General features: G+C 32.7%; 2 protein-coding genes across 2 annotated transcripts in view; both read right to left on the reverse strand.

Annotated features, from left to right (window-relative positions):
• LOC133195481 (actin-related protein 8-like) overlaps window positions 1–25,078 on the reverse strand; it is a 239,032-nt gene that overhangs the window by 198,506 nt on the left and 15,448 nt on the right. The gene's annotated exons all lie outside the window — the stretch shown is intronic.
• On the reverse strand, window positions 258–8,865 carry LOC133194359 (uncharacterized). Its single transcript, XM_061330334.1, has 8 exons — window positions 8,824–8,865; window positions 8,422–8,497; window positions 3,558–4,120; window positions 2,889–3,350; window positions 2,648–2,704; window positions 2,345–2,557; window positions 2,217–2,258; window positions 258–287 (listed from the first exon to the last, which is right to left on the reverse strand). The coding sequence occupies exons 1-8, from the start codon at window positions 8,863–8,865 to the stop codon at window positions 258–260; spliced, it is 1,485 nt and encodes a 494-aa protein (XP_061186318.1).

A 25,078-nucleotide genomic window follows, 5' to 3' on the forward strand; every position in this document is an offset into this window, starting at 1 on the left:
CTATTGATCTATAGCAATGTGTTTTTAATTGTGTTTTGGTCTTCAATTCTGGTCAATTGGTCATCGTTAGAAAGATTTACCATTTATCATCCTTTGAACTTTTAAATCCTAAATACTGAATTGTCTAAAGGTGACATAATTAATAGCTATTTCTATCTCTTACACTAGTATCTATTACTATAAGATGTTTCATGTCATCTCTATTGTAAAGCTTTTGGTATGTCTGTGTAGTTTGAAGAAGTCGGTAAACGTATGAGTTACAGTAAAATAATTGGGTCAGAAGGTTCCTGTAAAAATAAAACAAGTGTAATGAATAAAATAACATTTATTAAATTATGAATATATTAAATACTAGATATGAATTACAAGTAAAATTGATACAAAGCATCAAATCCACGCAAACAAAATTAAGCATTAAAAAAAATAACTTTTACAAGTAAGCGTCCCAGAAAAGCACAAGGTAATTCAGACTGTCTTCAAAGAAATACAAAAGGACACAATTTGCATTTAAGAATGGTACCTGCTTTCCGAGCATTTCAAAACGATTCATCAATATAAAAATATTTGATGAATCAAAAGAATGTATTGTGATATTCAGATCGTCAGATAATAAAAAGTAATCACCTTTCCACGTAATGCTGATTCCCTGAATCTTTGTCACGTGATAATGCCTATAATTTCTACTGATCATGGTGTTCATTGACAACACATAGATGTAGATGCAAAGTGAAAAATTTGCCTCTGTAGCAATAAAAAAAATTAAATTACCTTTACTAAGTTTTCATTTTGTATTTATCAATTTTGCCACTGTAATATTGCTTTCCGAACCATCTTACGATTTGCGTTTCATATCTTATACACTCCCTTCTTGGGGAGTACCTATTGTAAACACATTTTATAAAGTAATAAATTATTAATTATTTAATGTGAGAATGAAAATAAAATTGACATATAAGACAATAATTAAGACTTAGTTTAAAACATGTTTTAAAAACAATTTTTATCATAATGTTTATACGTGTTAACACGCAGTAAGGGATTAATTACCGATCTAATAAATATGATAACGTCTTAATTTTTCATGTTCACTTTCTAGAACAATCACTAATAGATCGGTTACTCCTGTGGTCCATAATGAAATAACTTTGCACTTCACATATTTATTATACAATAAAAACTATATTCACACGGTACGTTTGTACGTATTACTCGTTGGCTAGTGCTGCCATCACTAGGCACCAGGTGCTAACAAAGGTATTGGAGCTAATTGATTCCAAGTTCTTTCAAAGTAAATGTACTACGACATTTGTAATTTGATTTGCAACATTAAAATAATGAATCACAATAGAATATATTTTACATTACCACATCTGTAAGAGTTCCTTGACTTTACAAAAATTCTATTGACACTCTAATAGTTCATATAGACAACACCAACTCGTGTACCCAACATAGCTACAGACAATCGCCGTGAAAAATATAAGCATTCATTCAATATCTGTACAAAAGATCACTATTTTTAAAAACAAAATATAAGTTGGAAATGCTTGCGCAACAAGTATTAACATTGAAGTGCTGTTCTTCTATATTTCGTAAACTTGTCTAATCCAGACATCAATGATTTATTTTCACATTTGCCGGATTGGACAAAATTCCGAATAAGACATTTATAGTCAATTCAATTCAATAATACAAGCTTGAAGTTAACACCGTAATAGGCAAGTTTTCGGAACATACAACATTCGGATTAGAATTTTGCTTTTAACTGTATTACACCGTTTTTTTTCATGCAGAAACGACTGTGTTAGTGTGAAATAAAAGGGGTGCTTTAAGGTACATGTAGTACCACTGATTTACAAGTGGAGAGTAATGTCATCTTTAACAAATTTCAACACAGCTTGATTTCATCAGCACTGCATCGACATGTATATATTCCATATTCTTTCGCACAATACGGCTACTTCTGCCGAAGGCTGATCACTGCCAAGTTGATTTAAATATGTTCTTAAGAAAACCGGAACCAGAAATTCCTGTAATAAACCAGTACATAAAAGATAACGAATTGAAGCGTTCAAGAATAGATATTTCATTTATCTGAATTTGTGCACAGAAACTGATTGCCTGCTTGTTTGATAAATTTAGGCTGTCCGCCAAGTTGGCAAAATTGCCTATTATTTGACTGTAAAACAAGTCTGCTGTAACAGAAATTGAATTACCTGATACACATTGTTGTTCAGAATTACATCAAGTTCGTCTTCCTATGAAAAATGTAAAAAAAGAAGATAAAACTTAAGTAACAATTAACCATGCAAAAACCGATATTTCTTTAAACATTGAAATCTACCTCTGGGAAAATGTCCATATCATAAAGGACTGTGGCGTCTGGACTACTTTCGTTGAAAGATTTTCTTTTTTCGGAATCCAGTGTAACCATTTGTGATTGTTCTGCGTCGTTTTTCCTTTGCATATCATTTGTTAGTTGTTCAGCTCTGAGTTGCAGCAACTGGATATTCTCAATCTCGTTCTTACCTTCTTTTTCGCAAATGTCAAGTTGAATCTGTATTTCAAATAAAAGATGTAGGATAAATTGTTGTTAGGTACGCAAAATTTATTTTCTTGATGTTGATATTTCGATCATCATACACACCCTTGGTACTTTATAGTTATTTAACATAGGTTCTTCATCCGGTAATCTTCTTTTCGACTATAGAAAGACGAAAAACTTATTTACAAAGTTGATATTTCAGGAACATTATGAAATTTATCTTATAGCGTTTATTATGCGTCATTTATTTTCCTACTAACGTTTGTATTTCAGCGCACTCCAATATTTCATATTAAGCATATTATTGAGGATTTAGAAGTGCTAAGTTTTTAAAAATAATGACCTGCGATTGATTTGAAGTTTTCAAGTTGTGCGTTCCTGCAAACAGTTGGTGGTCCTTGCTTTTGGTCATTGCTTTTTCAAAATTACATGCATTGTGTTGTACATGCTCAAATAAGTCTGGATCCAGTTGTGGCTGCCCTCCTGTTCCTCTGTTGGTTTTACCATATTCTGTGTCTTTGACTGCTTGTATCATTTCTGTTTCAGGGTTAGGGCTGGCATAACTTTGATGAGCAGTTTCTTCCCTTTGTAGATCATGGATATCTGATTTACTTCTTTTCTTAGCAGAAGGTTCACACAACATGCTGTTTGTTCCATGAGATGCCACTGTCACATTTGGTTGAACTTCTTTTTCATTTGTCGCACTTTTTGAAAAGGAGGAGAAAGGTATCTCTGTAGCTTCATTTGACGTAATTGAGAAGGTACATGTAGTAACACATGTCGATTTACTGATCCCATAGTTATCCTGACCAAAAGAAATAAAATTAACATGAATGAATCTTAAGGTTAAAGCTAAAATCATATCTTCAAAGATTTATAGCTTTTTTGCTAGCATTTCTTAATTTTACTGTGCTTTTCCGACCCTTAATCTTTTATTTTAATACAAAGGATGCTATTTAACATTGGTGCTAGCATATTCTGGCTTGTAAATATTAAACAAGGGGACAATAACCTGCCATCTCTGCGAAACAGCTTTAAAAGCTTCAATTATATCTGTTGAGGGTTCACCATTAATGCTAGCATACAATCTGAGTTTTGGAACAATGTCAATTTCCAGCATCCATCTTTCTAATGCGTTTTTACTATCTTCGCTGTTGTTTTCCTTTAGATTTTGGTAATGTTTCAGTAGAACATCCCATTCAGGTGGTAGAGGGTTCCATTTCTCCTTGAATAACAGAATTAATTTATTGAAGATTTCTTCACCTCCTTTGTTTAGATTTGATATGTTTTTGAACTCATCATCCTTTTTCCACCCTGGAGGACCCTGGATGTAGAGTGATTTAGGAATCTCTGTTTGACTTATTTCATAGATTAATTTCACAATAGGTGTCTGGCTGCATCTCTGAAATTTTCGTAAAACTTCAGATCTGGCCAGTCTTTTGATTGTCGGCCCAGGATTCACTTCCACATCACCACACGTCCATAACACGAGTAACAACGCTTTATCCGACCAAAGCAATACATGAGTTTTCCTGCGTCGAGAGGAAACGCGAAGAGAGAGTAAGTGTGTAGCAACTGTAAAAGAAACATATCAATATTTAAAAAGGTATATTACTGTTAAGTTATTCATTAGAAAGTCATAATTTATAGACTACGATTCTTCAAAAAAGTTAAAAAACTGTTACAACAAAAGAATAAGATATACTGTGCCCTTTACTGACCAAGTAGGATTGTCAGGATTTTCAGCAGTAGCTTTTCTTGAGCTATAAAAAAAAATAAACTATTGAGTCAGCAGAAAAGAACAAATGATGAAAATAGAAACATATTCAATGGCATGAAGTACATGAGAATATTAAGTAGACACCTATATTCAAGAAATTGCTAGCCTATTCTGTTAAAGAAACTAAGTTAGGACACTTTTCATGTAAATCTTATATGGTACCAATTTTGATGCACCAGATGCACATTTCGACAAATTATGTCTCTTCAGCGATACTCATGCCAGAACGTTTGAAATCCGAAATATTTAAATCTGAAGAGCTGAAAAAGGGGGTGCCAAAGACTGGAGCCAAGTACGTCGAAGGATTAGAGCTATGCATGATCTCTTATCATCTTTTCAGCTTATAATCATCTTATAATTTCGTGAACATTAAAGAATAAAAATATCAATTGTCATGATAAAAACTCCGACTGCACTACAATTGGATTTTTAATGCTATACTCAATAATTAAAACTATTAAAGATCACAAAATCGTAATTTTGACCTGTTTTCTGCAATGTTAAGTAAAGGGCTGCTGTGCTCTTACCCAAAATGCGCTGAAAAAATCTCTGTTTCAAACGTTTCCTAGTACACCGATTCTAAATTTAAGCAACGATACGTTTGTTCTGAAAGACATTTGTGCGAATCGGTAACTGAATTGTACTAAAAGATTTGTTTCATAAGATTTTAAATGACGAATTCAAAGCAGATTCTGCACAGAATTAAATATTCATCTATATCAATGAATTTAGCAGGAAAGGTTGAAATGAAATTACTTTTCAATATAACATGAAATATAACATCTATTTTATGTCTTTTTGAATAGTTTCCTTTCTAAGGACAAATTTATGCATATCTTATTTCAATATCTTATAAATTTAACACAATAACACAAAACATCTAGATGCAATCAGCTTACAAGCGAGATGTCTTCCTTAGCAATACTTTACTATAGTTATTTATGGTTCATTATAGTTAACTTAAGTTAACTATAATAAATATTCTGATACTTTGATTTACGCCATAATTTACACTAAAACATGTTTGAAGATTTAGAGCCTAAGTATTTCATAAAATGAATATCATTGATGTACATTTTTTAAATAATATGCAAATTTACAAGTATAATTCCCTTTTCATAAAAGAAAGTTGCTTTTAAAAATGAAAAACAAAAAAATATGACGATCTGCAATTTATGTTAAGGCTACTTTGATTAAAGATAGGAAAAAAAAACTTTGATTTATGACTGTGAAATCTACTTTTGTGAAATACAGTAGTAAACTGTACATAACTTTTGTTTATTATTGCACTTTTTCTCAGGGTTTCGTCATATTTCTGGTAAAATTGAAAAGGACCTCCACTTAAACCATTTAGTTGGAAGAGAAACGATTGTAGATGAAAGAAATAGGCCGTAACATTTTAAATATTTTATGTATTTATATATATAAGGTGAGAGAAAAGATCAAGTATCTTAACAGTTTATATATGGTTTTTCTAATAAACTTCCTGTTACTCTTAAGAGCTCAAAACAAATTATAATTATAGATTAAACGGGCAAAAAGTAGACCTAACAAAACCATAAACTCATATCTTATTCTACTTTCAGTGCGGATGAACCATACATATGGTTCTCTCTTTAAAAGTATACTATGAAAATTGTTCGAATAAAAAGTTAGAAAATTGCTTATTTGGAAACAATTATTTCCGCTGGACGGTATAGATAAGTGACAATTGAATGAAAACGTGACGAAAAGTGATCGATCTCAAAAATCAACAAACAATACAAATCCATGAAATTGCATTAACACGGATCCACAGAAATTCAGAGGTGGGACCAGGTGCCTTAAGCAGTAAGCATTCCCTGTGGACCGGCCAAACCTTCCGTGGGCCCTATATATTGGTCAGGTAGACGGAACTGATCAATGAAGCTTTGTTGCCCAAAAGCAAGAAAAATTGTATGATTAGCATTACCAAAATAATTGGTCTAGTATCTATCTGCCCCCCCCCCATTTATCACTATTACCATGCAGACTATGTCTATTTCTTAACCCGATATTATTACTTCTCACATTGGCCTCTCTTGGCCTTTGAAGAACATTTAAAAAGATGTTATTTTTGTCTCATTTTCATTCATCTATTATTTCCAAGTCATTAAAACTATGAAAGTATTTTTTGTATTATACAATAAATATTCTTGCAGAATTCTCTTATTCTATTAAGCTTTCAAATACATTATTTACCTCGATTAATTATCAAAGGTGAATGGCAAAGGGGAATGACTTTGCTCAGCAGAATACAAGTTAATAGAGCCCAGGCCAGGACCAGAACACTTGGCTAAATGGTCTAGGTGTTCAAAATTCTGGCATAAATTCTCTTGCATATTAAAACTTTTACTCTGTTTGCCTCGAACATCCCAAGAAGCATAGAAGAATTTCAAAGAAATGCATTTTCATTATATCATTAAATAAATAAAGCCCCATCCTTACACCAGAACATCTGACCCATTGGCTATGAACTCACAATTCTGGAAGAAGCATCTTGTTCATCATAACTATACACTTGTTCTTTACTTTATAACAAGTAGTAGAAAAAAATATTTTGAAAGAAATTATGCATTCTCACCATAATCAATAGCCCCCCCCCCCCCCTTCACCAGAACCCCTGACCAAGGGGCCATGAATTTCACAATTTTGGAACAGGCATTCTTCCATATCATAACCATGCACTTCCTGTGTTTGAAAAATACCCAGGAGCAGAGAAGAAGATTTTGAAAGTATTTATGCCTTTTCCCTATATAATCAATAGAGACCCGCCCTAACACCAGAACCCCTGACCCAGGGCCATGAAATTCATAATTTCTGAGGAGGCAGCCATGCTCATCATAACTATGTACTTAGTTTATTTAATATCCAGGAGCAGAGAAAAAAGATTTTCAAAGAATTAATGCAATTTTACTATATAATCAATAGAGCCCCACAATAACACAGGGGTCATGATATTCACAATTTCTGAAAAGGAAGCCATGCTCACCATCACTATGTTCTTAGTTAGTTTATTTAATACCCAGGAGCAGAAAAGAAGATTTTCAAGAATTAATGTATTTTTCACTATATAATCAATAGAGCCCCGCCCTAACACCAGATCCCCTGACCCAGGGCCATGAATTTCACAATTTTAGAGAGACACTCTTGCTCAACATAACTATGTACTTAGTTAGTTTATTTAATATCCAGGAGCAGAGAAGATTTTCAAAGAATTAATGCAATTTCACTATATAATCAATAGAGCCCCGCCTTAACACCAGAAGTCCTGACCCTGAGGCTATGAAATTCACAATTTTGGAAAAGGGTCTCTTGCTCTTCATAACTATGTACTTATTTAGTTTATTTAATACCCAGGAGCAGAGAAGAAGATTTTCAAAGAAATTCATATTTTTTGTTCTTCACCATAGATGCTATGTGCCAATTTTTTTTGAAACTGGTTAAGCGGTTTCAGAGAAGAAACTAAAAATGTATAAATGTTAACACACGACGCACACCGCACGACGACGGACGAAAACAGATAGCAATAGGTCACCTGAGTGATTCAGGTGATCTAATAACACAAAATTGCATGTTTAGCTTTCAAATTAATATTTAAAATCAAAAAAATGTTCATATGTGGATCTAGTGGGAAAAAGGGCAATCAAGGAGTCTGGTCTGGTCCCCCTGGGATGTTAAGAATTCAAATGTTAATAATAATTCATAAAAACAAGTTGCTGTCCTTTAAAAAAGGTCTGCAATACATGGACCATAGGCCTGTGTGTTTCTAACAGAGATTTAAAAGAAGTTCTGGGTTTTAATTAAATACATTTTACAAAAAGATTTCTTCCAGCTTGAATCTTGTAAATATTGAATTATAATTTAACTTTATGGTATAATTGCTAAAACTGTAATAGCGAATGCAAAAAAAAAACAAAAAAAAAAAAAAAAAAAAAATAACCCCAAAAAAAACCCCCACGTCCTGAACAAGGCATCTATTGTTTTTACTGTATGTAGACTTGACCTTTAAATGGGGACATATCCCACACATGTAAACTGTTTTGTTCGAGTTCAGATTTTATTGTCCAGTTTTTACCAGTGTTGTTCTCTTTGAAAGAGAAGACATCTGACATCTCTTTTAAAGATAAAATATGGTGCCAGATCTGTAGGACCTGAAAATGGGGTATTAAGTATCCAATCTAAGCTCATTTACGGTCGTGCCCTTCTCAAGAAACGCGGATAAACTTTTTAATATATTCGATCAGTGCATACTATTTATTCAAGATATAAATACTAGTCAGGTACTCTTCACACAATTGCTCTGAAATAGTAAAGTTCCATTCATGATCAGCAGATACAACATTACAACAAATGTTAAGAATAATGATGTGTACATATGTATGCAATAAGTGAAATAAAACAATATTAATGTAAAATGATTTTTAGAAAATCACAGTTTTCCCAAGAAATGCAAATAAAAAAATATTCATATTCCTACAGTAGCTGCCTCCTCAGTCTTTTTCACGAAAATATTGGTCATTCTTCTATTGATAATGATATTACTTTCATAATTTTGTATTTTGTATATTTATATATATTTGATTAATCTTATTATGATAAATCGTTCATTGGTGATAAGAATTGTTATTATTCTTATTTGTTCACCTTATGCTTCCAGCCTCAAATCACTGTTCCATCTCCTCAACACTTCCTTAGTGAAGTAGAGATGGGCAGGCCTCCTACATTTTCTTCTGAGAGAGAATGTTAAGAGCCTTTCTCTGTAATGACTTGAACTTTTATATAGGAGCTGTGGCACGCATAGTCTCAGAATTTCTCCAAACTCTCTATGATACAAGTCTTTGATATCGTAAACTCAAATCAGGCAAAAATTGGTTGCTATGTGTCATGGTTACCATAGCAACATGTCCTAAAGTTTGAAAAATGGCATTTTCCAACATGTTCAGAGTCCCACAGTTAACGTTTGCAGCAAAGCAAACAAGTGACAATGACTGTTTTTGAAAGTTGAATGCCTGATGTCTTAAATGCATGATAAACATGTTTGGTAAATCAACTATTACATACGTTACTATGGAAACAAAGTATTCAAAAGTAATAATTATGTTCATTTAACTTTATAAAGTCATACACTTAAAAATAAAAACAATTATAGGTTGAAATGCTAGCAAATAATACACAAAAGATCCTTGTAACAAATATCAAGGACGAAATATGATATTTCTTATAGGTTGGCAATGGTTGCCATGGTCTTAATACCACAAAGGGATTTTAACTTTTTTCTCTTTGTGTTTTAATCCTATCTTTTTAAAAGCACATTTCTATATAACTGATGATCAATTTTTAAAGGCGTTGGTGTGACTCTAATTTTTTACACTTCACAAAATTCAAATTCAAATCTTTAAATAGAGTGTTGTTATGGAAATAAGCTGAAAAAATATGCATAAAAATCTGAAAAATATTCTGTTTCCTTGGATGCATACCCTTAGATTCCCAAAACTTTTATTATTGATATTTATGAACAACTAACCTGACTTTCAATTTTGACTACCACCCAATCTCTTACTGGATGCAAAAAGCTAGCACATAGGATTTAATATTGATATAAAATCAACAAAATCGAACATTTTCACTTCTTGGTAACCATAGCAACAATGTTGTATTTTTCAACAAACTTTATCAATATATGATATTCAATTTTAGTTCTACTAGATAAGTACTATTCAAGGTGAGTCAAATAATATGTTTTTTGGTTAAAAGGTTAGTGAATTCCTAAAGCAGCAAAAAAATATCACTTTAAACAACTGGTACGTTGTTTCCATGGTTACACTGCAAAGTAACAATTAATCCCAATATTTCTTATGTTGTGGGTGTTGCAAGGTCCTAAGGATGTATATGTGCCAGTCATGAATTTTATTGTTTTTCCTCACGATAATAGCAGTAACCCAATCTTAGCAACAGATTTTGCATGGTTACACTATGTTACCATGGCAACCATGAAAGTTATTCTTAGAATAATATTGCCAATACCTAATTTCTTAAGGTCAAAAATTTTTATTGTTTTTTTCTTAGGTTGTTGATTGAGTTTGATCATATCACCTATCATTAGTGAATATTGAGCGTTTTTAAGCATTTTCAGCATTTAAAATGTATTCCAAACGTACCCATGGTTACCACTTACTTGGAGATAAATTCTAAATAGTTTCTTTATAGCATAAGTGGCAACAAGGTGTCCTGTTTTTGTAAGAATGGTTTGTTTGTTTTTCTTAGTCTTTGTTAAGGCTTAATAAAGATTCAAAGTAGCTGAAAATCTCAATTTTTCCAACTTTTCTGGCTGTTACCATGGCAACCAAGACACATAGCAACGAAATTTTATTTGATATATGTTTCTGGTGTCAAGTCGTAATAATGGGCAAAGTTTCATCAAAATCGGTGACCATGCGTGGCAAAGAAGTTTAAGTGGTTACAGAGAATCGCTATTAATCATTAATTGTGTGTGTGTGTGTGTGAGGGTGTGTGTGTGTGTTTTCTCTCTCAGTTTTAAATAACGGAATGGTTGAATGATTATACAACACCTACAATCGTAAATTCTCGGCAAACCAACGTGTTTTTCCGAGCTCAATCACTGGAAAGGTATTGACAATCTCATCGCACGTGTGTAGACCTAGGCTATGTGGTCTTGCAAACACAGGTGTGTGAACTGTTTGCTAGTGACGCTTCGACTGGTGATAGATTTGGTATAGACATGAGGATCTACACACCAGTTTCATAACAAGTGCAGTTTTTTCCTTAGAAATCAGTGAAAATTCGAGTAACTTAAAAAAAAAAAACATGTTAAAAGTAGAATTTCTTGGATATAAGATAACCTATATCTTGTTTATGTCAGTTCCTATCCCCCCTCCCCCAACTGAAAATGTGTTCTCCGAGCGCCAGCTGGATGCAGAAAACTGATGCCGATGAAATTTGTCCGATCTTTCAAGGTGTAACCATTGAATTAAAATATATATTTTTTGTAGATAAGAACATTTGTAGTTGCAAAAATTAAATTTATTTTTAAAATGTCTGTATATTAAAATATATTAAGTGTTAAATGCCGGCTTTTATTATATAACAAAGGAATATGTGATACTCCGCAGCCACAAAAGTTTCTTTACAGAGATTTCGCGCTTTGCTTAAGAACGTAAGTTTTACAACGGCCCGTCAACGCATCCTAAGACGAGTTCATTGGTTAATCTGAAAGGTGACACAGGTAATCCCATCGATAACATTTCCTACAATGGTCTGCCTACTTTCTTTGAGTAATAGTAGCTTAATAGCACAAAATTAATGTTAAATTCTTTCCCTGATAGGTCTATGGTGTTTTGTTTTAAAAAATCGGGCTATCTTGGGTAAGGTTTAAGGCTGGGTTTTGTTTGGGATTTGTACGGAAGATTCTATCATTGGAAAAATAAACATGCAGCACAGATCGACCCGTAGTCACGCATGATTTTTTCGGGGCACACCCCCCTCTCAACTTTGAAAAATTGAAAAACTTTGCTACGGGATTTGGATTGCTGTACATCAAATGTTGCGATGTCATTTATTAAATAGTTATACACATAAATGCATGTAGTATTAAGTACGTTTATATGGACAAATGTTTCAATCAATATGGAAACAACCGCCACTATGCTTCATTAAATATTCCTGAAAACGAGATATTGAATACAATTCATTTTAAAAGGTAGTACGGTAATTATATTCATTATAAGTTCTGTGTATGAATTTTAGATTAAAAAGAAATGAAATCTATTTCAGGCATGTGCAACTTTGTGATAAAGCCAAAACATGCATATTTATGATTATGTACATGCATTTTGCTTCCTAGTACATGTATTTATTCTACAGATTTTTTTTACATACAATGTAGAGTAGATTCGGATGTTGGATATGCTTATTTGTAATTAAATACGATGTACAGATTTTAAGGGAGGTTTGCTAATGATTGGTGAATTTATAAACTCGAAGGTGGCGAATTGTCCTAAAGGCAAGGTGTCGTAGGGGGCGAACCGTCTAAAGTATTCTGGTGCACGCGTAACCTGACGTAAGCCCATGGCATCCGGTTTAATCCCGCTTATATATTTTCTGCGTGGACCTCAGGGTCCATATATATATATATATATATATATATATATATATATATATATATATATATATATATATATATATATATATATATATATTGGTTGTCAAAATATTTTCGAGCTTCATTAGTGGATGTTGACCAGCTTAGGTAGAAATAAAAAAAAAATCGCACATGAATTTTGAAACATTGCTTCATTTAGGTTGAACAGAACTTGTACTACTTGTACTTGTCATACAAAATATAATAAAAGTACTATTTAATAACATATCGAATGTTGCCATACACATTACTAAGTTTTACTCGTTAAAATTCGAAGTGCAAAAAGGAAATTTGATTTACGATGAGTCACGATGATAGTGTGTGTGTGCGTGTGTGTGTGTGTACGTTCCACTTGAAAACTGCGGGCATTGCAGTTTCCATTACGTCGATTAAACATTCATGCAGTATATCAAACGTACCTCGTCTTTTCTCCATGAAATCCTAAAAATAAAAAAGAGAAAATAATAATAATAATAATAAACTGTAGAGGTAATAATGAACTAAATTATTAAATTATATGACATTTTCAAATAAATTAAATATATTTGATATTATATTTGGTATCCTAACACTTAATCAAACGTTCTTAAATCGAAATTCAAGCATTTGTGTGTCCTCATATGATGTATGAAAACTGGAGCTGCTTCTAATGTTTCAATTTGCAATTTGTCTTAGTTTCTTCTTATGTATATTTGGAAGGTTTTTTCATGCCTTTAAAAAGCAAATGGGCTTAATTCTCTTCATTTGAGAATTTCAGTAAGTTATCCATTGTTCTCTATGGGCTGTTTAACTTGGCGCCCCGCCACCTTTAAATTGCTTAGCACCACAGTTAAAATATTAGCGCCACAGTAAAAATGTCATCCATCAGGAAGTAAACTGAGTGTATAAATTTTAATCTCAAAATGAACCTCCAAATATGCAGTTTTTCTAATGTAAACCGTTAGATTACTTTAATTAGGACACATTGTTTGATTGCAGAATCAATTATCGTCTAATCCTCGATGGACTTTAGGCACGAACATTTCCCGCTAAATGCATAGTATATTATTAATATTAAAGTAATTAATAACTTTGGTTTGCTAATAGTAACCACGTCTCAAAAATTGCAATGGAACAGTGAATCATATCGTGCGTGTATCGTAATCATGTAATGATTGAATATTGAAAAAAAATTATATGGATCATCCATCAATATAGTATTTTATGAATCTAAATTGCTAAATATTCAGTTGTATGTTTTTATTTTTCAATTTAATTCACAATTTTTAAGAAACTTAACTCAACTAGGATCATTATTTGCAAATATACATGTAAAAGCTCGATTGTGTGACTACATGAATTCCCTCTTCCGTTTAAAGGACATAGGACCTATAAAATACCTTTTTTAAACAAAACACTTTTTTAAATCAGTATTACAGAATCCCAACTTCGTTATTTCTGGTATTATCATAAGATTTTATAAGCTAATATCAGTTAATTTATAAAACAGAAATGTATGAATTCTGGGGTGGAATTGGGGGGGGGGGGGGTTGACAATATATACTCTCGTTGTGTACATGTTGTCGTCGGCGACATAATGTAGCCTACCCTCGCTGCAAATATTGTCGCCTATTTTTATTTATTTATCTTTTTTTTGTAGTTTTGTGAAACTACATATTGTCGTCCTGTTCATATTGTCGCTGGCGAAAATTTGTACCATCTTGGCACTCAGGCCCATTGAGCTGTAGGATTTATAGTGCCAACGCCTACCGTGACACAGGACCTTGGATTTTAAGGTCTCCTCCGGAAGACACGTGACTTTCACTTCTAGGGCCGGGCGCTTGACGAAAGAACAGTCACTACCTATGTTTTCGTCTTAGGTTTGAGGCGGCACAGAGAACGAGAATCGAACCCGGGTATTCCAATTACGAAGCGAACACCCTATCACTAGGCGGGTCATGATTTGAGGGAACTTGAATCTACACTATCTTTGGATCCTTTCATATAATCATCACATTATATATATATATATATATATATATATATATATATATATATATATATATATATATATATATATATATATATATATATATATATATATATATATATATATATATATATCATTCAAAAGTAGTTAAAAAATGATGTCATACAGTAAAAATAATCATAAAAGAAAACGAAAATGCACAGTTTCCAAATTTCATTTAACACAAGCGCTTTCTGGATTTAACAATCCGTCTTCTCGTGTACATACTTTGAACTGATTTGTTTTGCTTGGTACCGTTAACTATGACGTCATGAGAGTCTTTGCAGGGAAGGAAGAATTCAATGACGTCATAGTATCTAGTGTTACATAAAAGTTAGCGATATTTGAATTAGACAATAAATCATGATTTTCTCAGTCTCAATAAACAAATTATAAAGAAATTAATTATACACAAAAGACATGAACTTATAAAAATATTAATGTTTGTTCAGTTTTGGTGAAAATAGATTTATAAAGTAGTTTTCTTTCACTATTCTCATTACGGCTGAATCGTTCCTAAGTTTATAAAATGGAAAGACACAGTAGTTTCCTTGAGAGCAAATGTCGAAATGCTCACTGCATGGAGTGTTTCTGATGCTCGGATTATTGATTTGCTGGCGGTGGACGCGCATGCGGGCGGTTAATTGGGATCCGGTTTGACCGATGTATTCCTCTCCGCAGTTGTTACAAGTTTTACAATAAAGAAGATTCATGGTTTTAGACGACATGTTTTCATTTACAAAAAATGTTTTTCCTCACTTGAAAATAATAGAGGATCCTGTTCGTAGATAAGGGCTGGTACCATATCTGGGATCACCGCATTTTGATACTGTGTATTGTTCAGGAATGGAGTTGAATTTAGCTCTGGTTAATAATTTATTAAATTGGGTGAATGTCGTTGGCTGTGAATTAAGTCCGATTTCTGTATAAGTTGTGCAGATCATTGTCCCGTTCAATGATTGTAAAGTTCTTTTTCGCCTCTTGAAATATATTAATATGTTTTGGATTATATGTTGTTACAAAAGGGATTGAGAAGGGATCTTTGTCCTTTTTTCTGGTTGATCTTAAGATATGTTGCAGGATTTTCTTGGATTCTTCTATGGCAGAAAGGATAAGATTTTCTGGATAATGTTGTGCAAGAAGAAATGTTTTTAGTTCTGTCAACCTTCGATTTCTAGTATCTGTATGTTTTACAATCGTACAAATTCTTCTGGCTAAATTGTAAGGGATATTCCTTTTGGTGTGAGTAGGATGACACGAGGTGAGTTTAGATATTAATGTGTATCCGTGGTTTTATAAAAAAAAATCAGTAAAGATATGTGAGTCTTGCAATTGAAGACTTGGATTTATTGAATTTAGTAACGTGTAAATCTTGTAGATCTTCTTCTAGTTGGTTCCAAAGGAGGGAACAGTCATCTAAAAAACGTTTTCAAAATCTCTGAAATGTTCTCCAATCTCTTGTCCCATTTCTTCAAAAACCTTTTGATACGATGTTTCTTCAAAAAATCCCATAACCAGAATATTATATATATATATATATATATATATATATATATATATATATATATATATATATATATATATATATATATATATATATATATATATATATATAATTTTAAAAAACAAAATGAAGAACCGCTACAGTTTTGTTAGGTGTATTAAAAATAAAAATTCAAGAAAAAGAATAAATAAAATCACAAAATATTTGCAAGCGCTTTCGCCACGTAAGGCTCTTCAGTCAGTTATACAAATGTCAGGTAGTTACCTGGTAATGTCAAAAAGCAAATGTTCATTGTGACGTCAGAATAGATCAAGGTAGCGTAAAGTTGCCGTATTGGATAATGTACAAATATTGCATTAACTTTAACACATAATATACATAAAATCTTACAATATGTTATAAAATAAAGTATCATTTGCGATTAAGCTTTGGTTAATCGCATAAAGTAGTCTTCTTTTGCCAAACGCAGATTTTCGTTTTCATTGGGAAGTTTAAAAAAAGGGAAAATCTTAAATATCCTTTGCCGTATTTTGCAAAATGGTCACAAAATGGTGTATTACGCACACTAGGGTCTTTAATTTGTTGTTTGTATATACGAATCCGGGCATTTAGTTTTCCCGCTTGTCCCACATAGAACTCCACGTCGGACAAATTACACAGTAGATAGCGTATTCGGATTTAAAATTCTTTGGTGAGTTGGTTCGAATTTCCATTCCTGATTTAAGTTGTATTCTATTTCCCTCTTCTAAATATGTACACGTTCCGCATCTTGGATGTCTAAAATTGGGTAAAATCTTTTAACGTCCATAAGGACGTTTCGTTTCGTGGGTTATGGGTTACAACAAAGGCTATCTTCCCGCCATCGATGGTGTCATTTACACGGCGTGGATTTCTAAGGTTCTCTATTGGGATTTTGAACGCCTTATTCGAACCAACTCAATTTATTGATAATGTTTTATTTTTTAAAAAAAAAATTCTATGTTCAAAATGCTTTATTCTGGTCGGCAAGGCTTTCTTTAAGGGAATTGAAGCAATAATTATTTCTAGATAAATCTCACTAGAACAATCGAGTGGATAAGAGGATTTCAATTTTAAATTTCAAATTATACAAGATTATATAATATACTATTCTCATATGTGGGTGCAAGAGGCAAAAGAGTTTATATCTCTATTCAGATTTTAAAGCTTTTACTCAGGTATGACTGGTTTTGACACACGTTTGTTTCAGAACAGTGGAGAAGTTAATAATCAGTTTTCCTAAACGATTGTATCATACAGGTTTCTTCTTCTTGAAGCTTATAGGATTTTGTAAGATTTCCTTCATCTGATTTATAAATTGATTTACCTATTATAGTTTGCTTCTGTCTTCCGTTGATTTTTTTTCATTAAGAGTATGCAAAACCTTTTCATAATCCAAATAATTGTTTTTACACTCCTCATTAAACCAAGGTTTATTATCTCTTCAAGATTAATGCTTTTTGCGATGTAAATATTCACTTGTACAAGGGTTGTCCATAAAATTCGTGGACAATTACTTTTTGTCAAAAGAAATGGTCCTTTATATACTTATTGTCTATCAAATATTTGTTATGAAACTCCATATCAAAAGAGTTTGGTTTTCTTGTTTCTAATACTCAGAAAAGCATACACTATACAGTGGCGAAGCGTTAATCTTGACACCATTAATCCGAACGCTGCACCTTCCGAACGATATTTTTGGAGAACCAATTTTTTTCACAGTATTCTGTCTCATTAATCGATTTCAACTACAAAACAAAATATTTCACTGAAAAATGATTCGTTTATCTAAATGAAAAATTTTTTAAGGAACGAATATTTCACACCTATCTTGCAGTAGTGATAAGTGTTGTAAAAACATGCTTTCCGTGCAGTCACTTTAAGGGAGGTTTCCTGTGACCTTCAAATAACAGCGTCTGTTATTAGCGTGTGTTTACCTCAAATAAAACACAAATCTATTATGAAACTCGAAGAATTTAGCTTATAGTGACTGTGTTTTGATTAAATAAGTATCCGATCAGAACCATATTGCTAACGGTATATAAATTTTGGAGAGTTGTAAAAAGTTGCAAATAAAACAAACAACAATAAATCACGAGCGATTTTGTAATGGTCTTGAGCTGTGTAAATTCAATGAGATACGATTTTCCATTTCTCAAGACGAAAATATATTTTAAACTTTTTTCATATGCCAGTTTAAAAATGTATATAAGTCAATAAAATATCTGTCTATTTGAAGTATTACAGTCTATAAACCTACATTACTTCAGAAAAGAAATACATAGACAGTAGCTGATAAAAATTTGGTTAGCCCATGCAGTCACAAGCCAAGGTAAAGGCGAATAAAACTTCCTGTGTTAAAAAACGATGTCTCAGCATAAAATTGCCTATTCAAATATTTATTTTGTTAATTACATTTTAACATCCTTTTTTATTTACTTTAGTAAAAAAACAATGAAAATGAATTCAATAAATTAAGATTTTAAAGTGTTGTTTTCCTTTGCCTTCATATATGTGCATATGTACGTGCTTTGAGAGGGTTTTTTAAGAAGTAATTCATTTATCCGGACGATTTCATTAGGGACGAAGGCGTCCGGATAAATGAGACGCCACTGTATCTACACTATGAATAATGAACAATAATCATTATTCTTCAATTTAACTCTGCAATGAAATATAATAACACATTAAGTGTCCCAGGGCCACGGCTATTACGTGCATAGTTGCGCTGTTGTTTGTATTTGATTCTGCGACTGCGAAATTCTATTTACTCTGTCAACTCCCATTCGTAAGCTCACGTACATAAGCTCGTGATAAGTCCTTCATTCCTTCCAATTGTCCATCGAATGGACATATTCGGTGTGTTCTTTCATCTACTTATCATCACCAGGGTCATAAAGCACACAGTCAACAAACAGACGATCGAGAACAAGTCTCACCCGAGAATATATTTATTTATGATTGGAATAAGGGTTCGACCCTCTCCGCCATTCCTATAAACTCGAAATGGTGTCCTTCTTAGAATTGGTGCTCAGAGTAAACAGAAAACAAGATTCTCTTGATATATAAAACTAGCAATCACCGTTGTGAAGACAAATCTTTGCACATTTGTTTTTTTTGTTTTTTTTTTTAAATTCATTTGCTAGAAAACATCTAAGCTTGTAGGAAATATTTTCTTCTCTGCCTTCACCTGTAGGATTTTTAAAAAATAAGTTCTTCATTTACCGATACTGAAGATCCTCTAATTGTTCTTGTCGCCCGCGTGGCGCAGTTGTTAGAGCGTCTGCTCTAGAGTCGCAGAGTAAGGAGTTGATCCTTACGTCGCGGGTTCGAATCCCACTGTGGGACGTGGAGACCGGTCCTTCGGATGAGACCGTATAAACCGAGGTCCCGTGTCGCAGTAGTTGCTGGCACGAAAAAGATCCCTCACTGCTCAATGGCCGTAAGTGCCGAATATAGGACAAAATTTGCAGCTCTCCACAGGCAAGTGATGGCGTCTCCATATGAGTGAAAAATTCTCGAGAGGGACGTTAAACAACAAACAATCAATCAATCAATTTAATCGTTCTTCTATTTATTTTTCGTTGATTTAGAGACTTAATTCTCATGATGTGACTTCGATAGGAATATAAAACAAAATAGCTTCTCTGAAAATGATTCCTAGATTTTTAACGTTGATATATGAGCATGTGTTGCCACTTACGTGAGCTTTTTTCCTGAACTCAAACATCTGATACATTAACAAAAAATAAGCATTCCTGGAAAATGTCATTTTTTGTAAGATATTTAATCATAAAATGCATACAATTTAATATTATATTTCTAAAGTTCACTTCAGTTTTCAGTTTTGAACTCACTATTTTTTTTTTACGTTTTCAACATATTTTATTTATGCAATGTTTTAAGTGATTATGCTACCAAAAAGGAAAAAAAAGTCAATGATTTCTGAGAATACTGAACGATATATTTTTTTAACATTCGTAAAAATTTCGAACTAAATTATAATTAAAAAAATGCAATTATGAAAAATACAGACAACGTAAATCAGTTCATTTTTTATGGCTGTTTGATGTCAACTTATATATTATTTCACATTCTTTTCATCGTGCAGTCATGTACTTAGTTACTTAAGTTTAAACAAATTAATAAGACTTTAATCAAATATCGTCATTTTAAAAGTTTACTTACTTCAATTGAGGATTCCAATTTTCTTCTTGTTTTAATGAAATCATCCTAAAATATCATTATCAATCAAAATGATAAGAAATGAATATAGATTTATGAGTTCTTTCGATTATATACTACACACTGACAAAAAATTGAATCAAGTATCTACGAAACCATTTATTCCTGAAACCAATGTCAACTAAGGCACAGCCAAAAATGTTCAACGTTTCACCCAATTACATATTATATGTAATACATAAACCATACAATTTTAGTTGTTTTATGGTGTAGTGTAATTTACACCATGGTTTGGTTTCACGAACCCGGGTTTGACCCCAAGAGACAACATATGTATGGTATATCTGTTTTAACCTATAATTTTAAAATAAAAAAAATCAATTTTTAATTAAATGAAATATTTAACTTTATCGAATAAAATATTCCCAATGAATAAGTGAAATAAACCCTTATGTGATTCATTCTCAGTACTATTGCATCATGTTCATATTTGTGAAGATATATTATCATGAGGTACAGAAAGGAAAATGGAAGGGAGATTTAAAAAAAAAATAATTGGGCAATAGATACTTTTACACAACTTTTTTTAATTTGCAAAATTGTTATATGACAATGACGGAAACGAGAATTGTTAAATTGGAAAAATGCATTTTTTAAAGAAATTGATAATCCCTTTGACTTTCTAAAAAAAAGTGATGTACAAGGGTATCAATGTGCATCTGCAAATTTTTGACAGTTATTCACGAAAGTGCATAGTGAATGAGGTGGACGTTAGAAGTGTATTGGAATTTGAGTGAGATTTAATGCAAATAGAATTTCATGCCAGTGGAGATTTTTAGGATTTCTCATGCTTTCGAAACAAAAAAAGCATAAAAATTTCAATCTATTTTGGGATTTGACGACTATTTGACTTAAACGCAGACAAGTAGAAAAAAAAAACAGGCACTTAGTATGAGAAGTTGCCCCCTTTTTCAAACACTATTTTGATTGTGAATAAAATTACGATGAAAATTTCATTGAAAGACGTACCCCATTTCTTCGTCGCAGCATAGTCAAATTCCAATGGTTATGTACTGATGGAATTTAACCCCCCCCCCCCCCAACAATTACTTAAAATAAACCGTTAATCATTTTTATGCTCCTCAGATTCATAAATTATGTTAGGTGTCTGAAAAGTACGTTTTGACCAGTTCAACTGTTTAACGGACTCAGTTACGGGAATCGGGGAATAAAGAGGGTACACAGTGTGATGTCTGCGTCAATTTCCATTTAGGACGTTAATGAATCGGTGTGAAAATATTTCAATGAAATATATGGAGATAACGAATAGTATTCGAGCTCAAAAGTCCATTCAAACAATACAAATCTGGAGCAGAACAAACACGGACATCTAAAGCATCAGAGGTGGGATCAACAAATACAGTTTTTCTTTCTCTTTTTTTCAAAAGGGTTTTGATGTTAAAATTCAATTTAAGCCACGCCCGTGGTAAAATTTCTTTGGCTTACTGTTATACCCTAAGGGATAACTGCAAGCCCAGCGAATTATACCATGATTATCACGATTTGTCCACAACTAGCTTTACTATAGATGCAATGGGAGCATTATAGGTTTATCATATAATATTGAATGTTTCATACAAATATTCATGATAGTAAACGTTGCGCGGGTAAATTCTGCTCTGTTTTTTGTGGGTAATATCGGTAGTCGTCAAGAATTGTTGCATTTTGCTAGATTCCATCGCGCCAGAGGGCGTGGTTTCATATTGCAAAGGAAAACATTTTTCTTATATGAAATGTTCGTCGATGAATCAGATTCAATTGATTTACAAAAAATATTTATACTTTTCCTACGGGATTTATTTTGAAGGGGCCTGGACACAGATGTATCGATTGAATTTTAATTTGTCTCTTCCACAACTAAATTTAGTTTAAAGAATTAAATTTACATAAAATATTTTTAGAATTCGAAGGCAACGGTATTCTACTTTACCTCACATTTCCACAGAGTTTGACACATCTATTTCATATTTGGATATTTTACTTTAGAAAGACGTTAATTGTAAACTAACAACCAAGCTTTTTTGTAAACGTGATGATTTTAACTTTTCAATCGTCAACTTCCCTTATTTATGCAGCAATATACCTTCATCACCTGCATACGGGGTTTATATCTCTCAGTTGATTCGATACGCAAGAGCATGCTCTACGTATGTACAATTTCTAAAACGAGGTAAATTATTGACAAACAAGTTGATGAAACAAGAATATAAGCTGTCTCTTTTAAAGTCATCATTTCGTAAGTTCTATGGTCAATACAATGACCTTGTCAGCAAATACAATTTATCATTGAGTCAAATGCTGACTGAAGTTCTTCATATTAATTTTTAGGCCATTATTTACACACTGAATTATCGACGGATTTTTCCGTTGTTTCGAGCACACGGCGGGTGGAGGTCTGTGTTTGTTCTACTCCTATTTTGTATTGTTTAATGGATTTTTGAGCTTGAATACTGTTCGTTATCTCCACATATTTCATTAAACATCTGTGCTTTATGTTTTTATGTTTGTTTTAAACCCCCCTTCTCGAGATCTCGAAAGATCACAACCTCCCGATTGAGGCTACACATTTAGACGTATTCTCGGCATCTAGGGTCATTAAGCATTGAGGGATATTTTTCGTGCAAGCACCTACTGCGACACAGGACTTCGATTTAGTCTCATCCGAAGGACAGGCCTCCAAGTCCCCCAATGTGATTTAAACTGGCAACCTTACTTTGTCGGTGTTTGTTAACAGGGGATGGACTCTGTTTCTTACGTTTTACCGGGTGTGTTTCATTTGGTTACTTTGTACACAGCATTAAGCACGGACTGACAATGCTGGTAAATTGGTTTTTGCTTTCTCAAACTTCTACTTTGAATTTTCTGAATTATAGCTTTAATATTTTTCATTAATGCATAACAATTTTCTACTTGTCCTAAGTACTAGGGATAAAGTTTGCTTTGTGTAAGTTCAAGAATGTCAATAAAACGCGTCCTAAAATTTGTAGTTTTAAGAATTTCCGGAGAAAGGAAGATCTTCACATGCTTTTATTATATTTTGGTATAAAATGCTCTAGTAACATATCAGTCATGATAAAATGCTGAATTTTTTGAAAATATCAACTTTAAATCTGTGTCCAAGCCCCTATAATTTTAGGAGAGAAAGAAATTCCAAAGAAAAACACGAAATGTAATGTTGAAGTGTATAGTATGTATTTTTTTCTTAACATCATGCAGGACAGAAAATGCACGAAAACCTAAATGCAAGTGTACAGCAATTTAATGGACAGTAAGTTTTACACAATGAATAGATGCTTTACGTGCGACGTGTTCTAGCTTTCCTTCAGTTTTAGAAGAAATGTTTTTTAACAAAATCTTTTTCAGGCGAAAAATAAGGACTACAATTTTGCCCTTGGTTATAAAAAAGTATGAAACTATACGTCTTAAACAGCTTATCCACAACTCAATCTGGTTGATTACAGTATTCCATAAAATATATGGAGATAACGAACAGTATTCAAGCTCAAAAGTCCATTATACAATACAAAATAGGAGCAGAGCAAACACGGACCTCCAAACATTAGAGGAGGGATCAGGTGCCATGGAGGAGTGAGCATCCCCTGCCGACCGGTCACACCCGCCGTGTGCTCCTTGTCATGATCGGGAAATAACGGAAAAATCCGTCGACAATTCAGTGTGTAAATAATGGCCTAACAATTAGTATGAAAAACGTCAGTCAGCATTTGACTCAATGATAAATTGTATTTGCTGACAAGGTCATTGTATCGACCATAGAACTTACGAAATGATGACTTTAAACGAGACAGCTGATATTCTTGTTTCATCAACTTATTTGTCAATAATTTACCTCGTTTTAGAAATTGTACATACGTAGAGCATGCTCTTGCGTATCGAATCAACTGAGAGATATAAACCCCGTATGCAGGTGATGAAGGTATATTGCTGCATAAGTAAGGGAAGTTGACGATTGAAAAGTTGAAGTCATCACGTTTATCATAAAGCTTGGTTGTTAGATTACCATTAACGTCTTTTTCAAGTAAAATATCCAAATATGAAACAGATGTGTCAGACTCTGTGGTATCTTTTATCTCAAGTTCACCAAGATATATCGTATCGACATAAGAATGAAAATAGCCATTGTTAATTGACAATACGTCGTCGATATATCTAAATGTCGAGTTGAAGGCCACAGCAAGTGTTTTCTTCTTTTCACGTACAAGATGTTGGACAAATTCTGCTTCATATGGATACAAAAAAAAGTCTGCTAATAACGGGGCGCAATTGGTACCCATAGGAATTCCAATAGATTGTTGGAAGACCTGGTCTCCAAAAACCACATAGATATTGTCAATCAGAAACTCAAGCATCTTTTTAATGTCAACTTCAGAGTACTTGTGTGTACAATAAGAATGTTTTTAACAAAATAATTTTGCAAATGACAAATGACAAGGTAAGTATATTTACGAGTTCCATTTTTATTGATAAAGCAGCTGTCAATGATATCAAAAAGACTGGACTTTAATTTATCGTGGGGAATGGTTGTGTATAAAGTTGAAAAGTCGTAACATAATCTATGTAACATAATCATATGTAGCATAATCTTTTTCGCACAAAGGAGCTTCTTTTTTACAGAATGGGCTATAAAATACGATTCCCCAGAAATATTCAGTGCAGAAAAATATTTCGCTCAAAAATTTACTCAGGACATCTTCAATTTATGAAAATTTTTCACTTATTTCTCATTTTTAATTCATTGTTTGTATACAATGCATTTGGGACAAAAGAAAGGAATCACGATT

The sequence above is a fragment of the Saccostrea echinata genome, unplaced genomic scaffold, assembly GCF_033153115.1.
Source record: "Saccostrea echinata isolate AGI-Se365-2 ecotype Australia unplaced genomic scaffold, CSIRO_AGI_Sech_v1 ptg000029l, whole genome shotgun sequence".
Taxonomy (NCBI): Eukaryota; Metazoa; Mollusca; class Bivalvia; order Ostreida; family Ostreidae; genus Saccostrea; species Saccostrea echinata.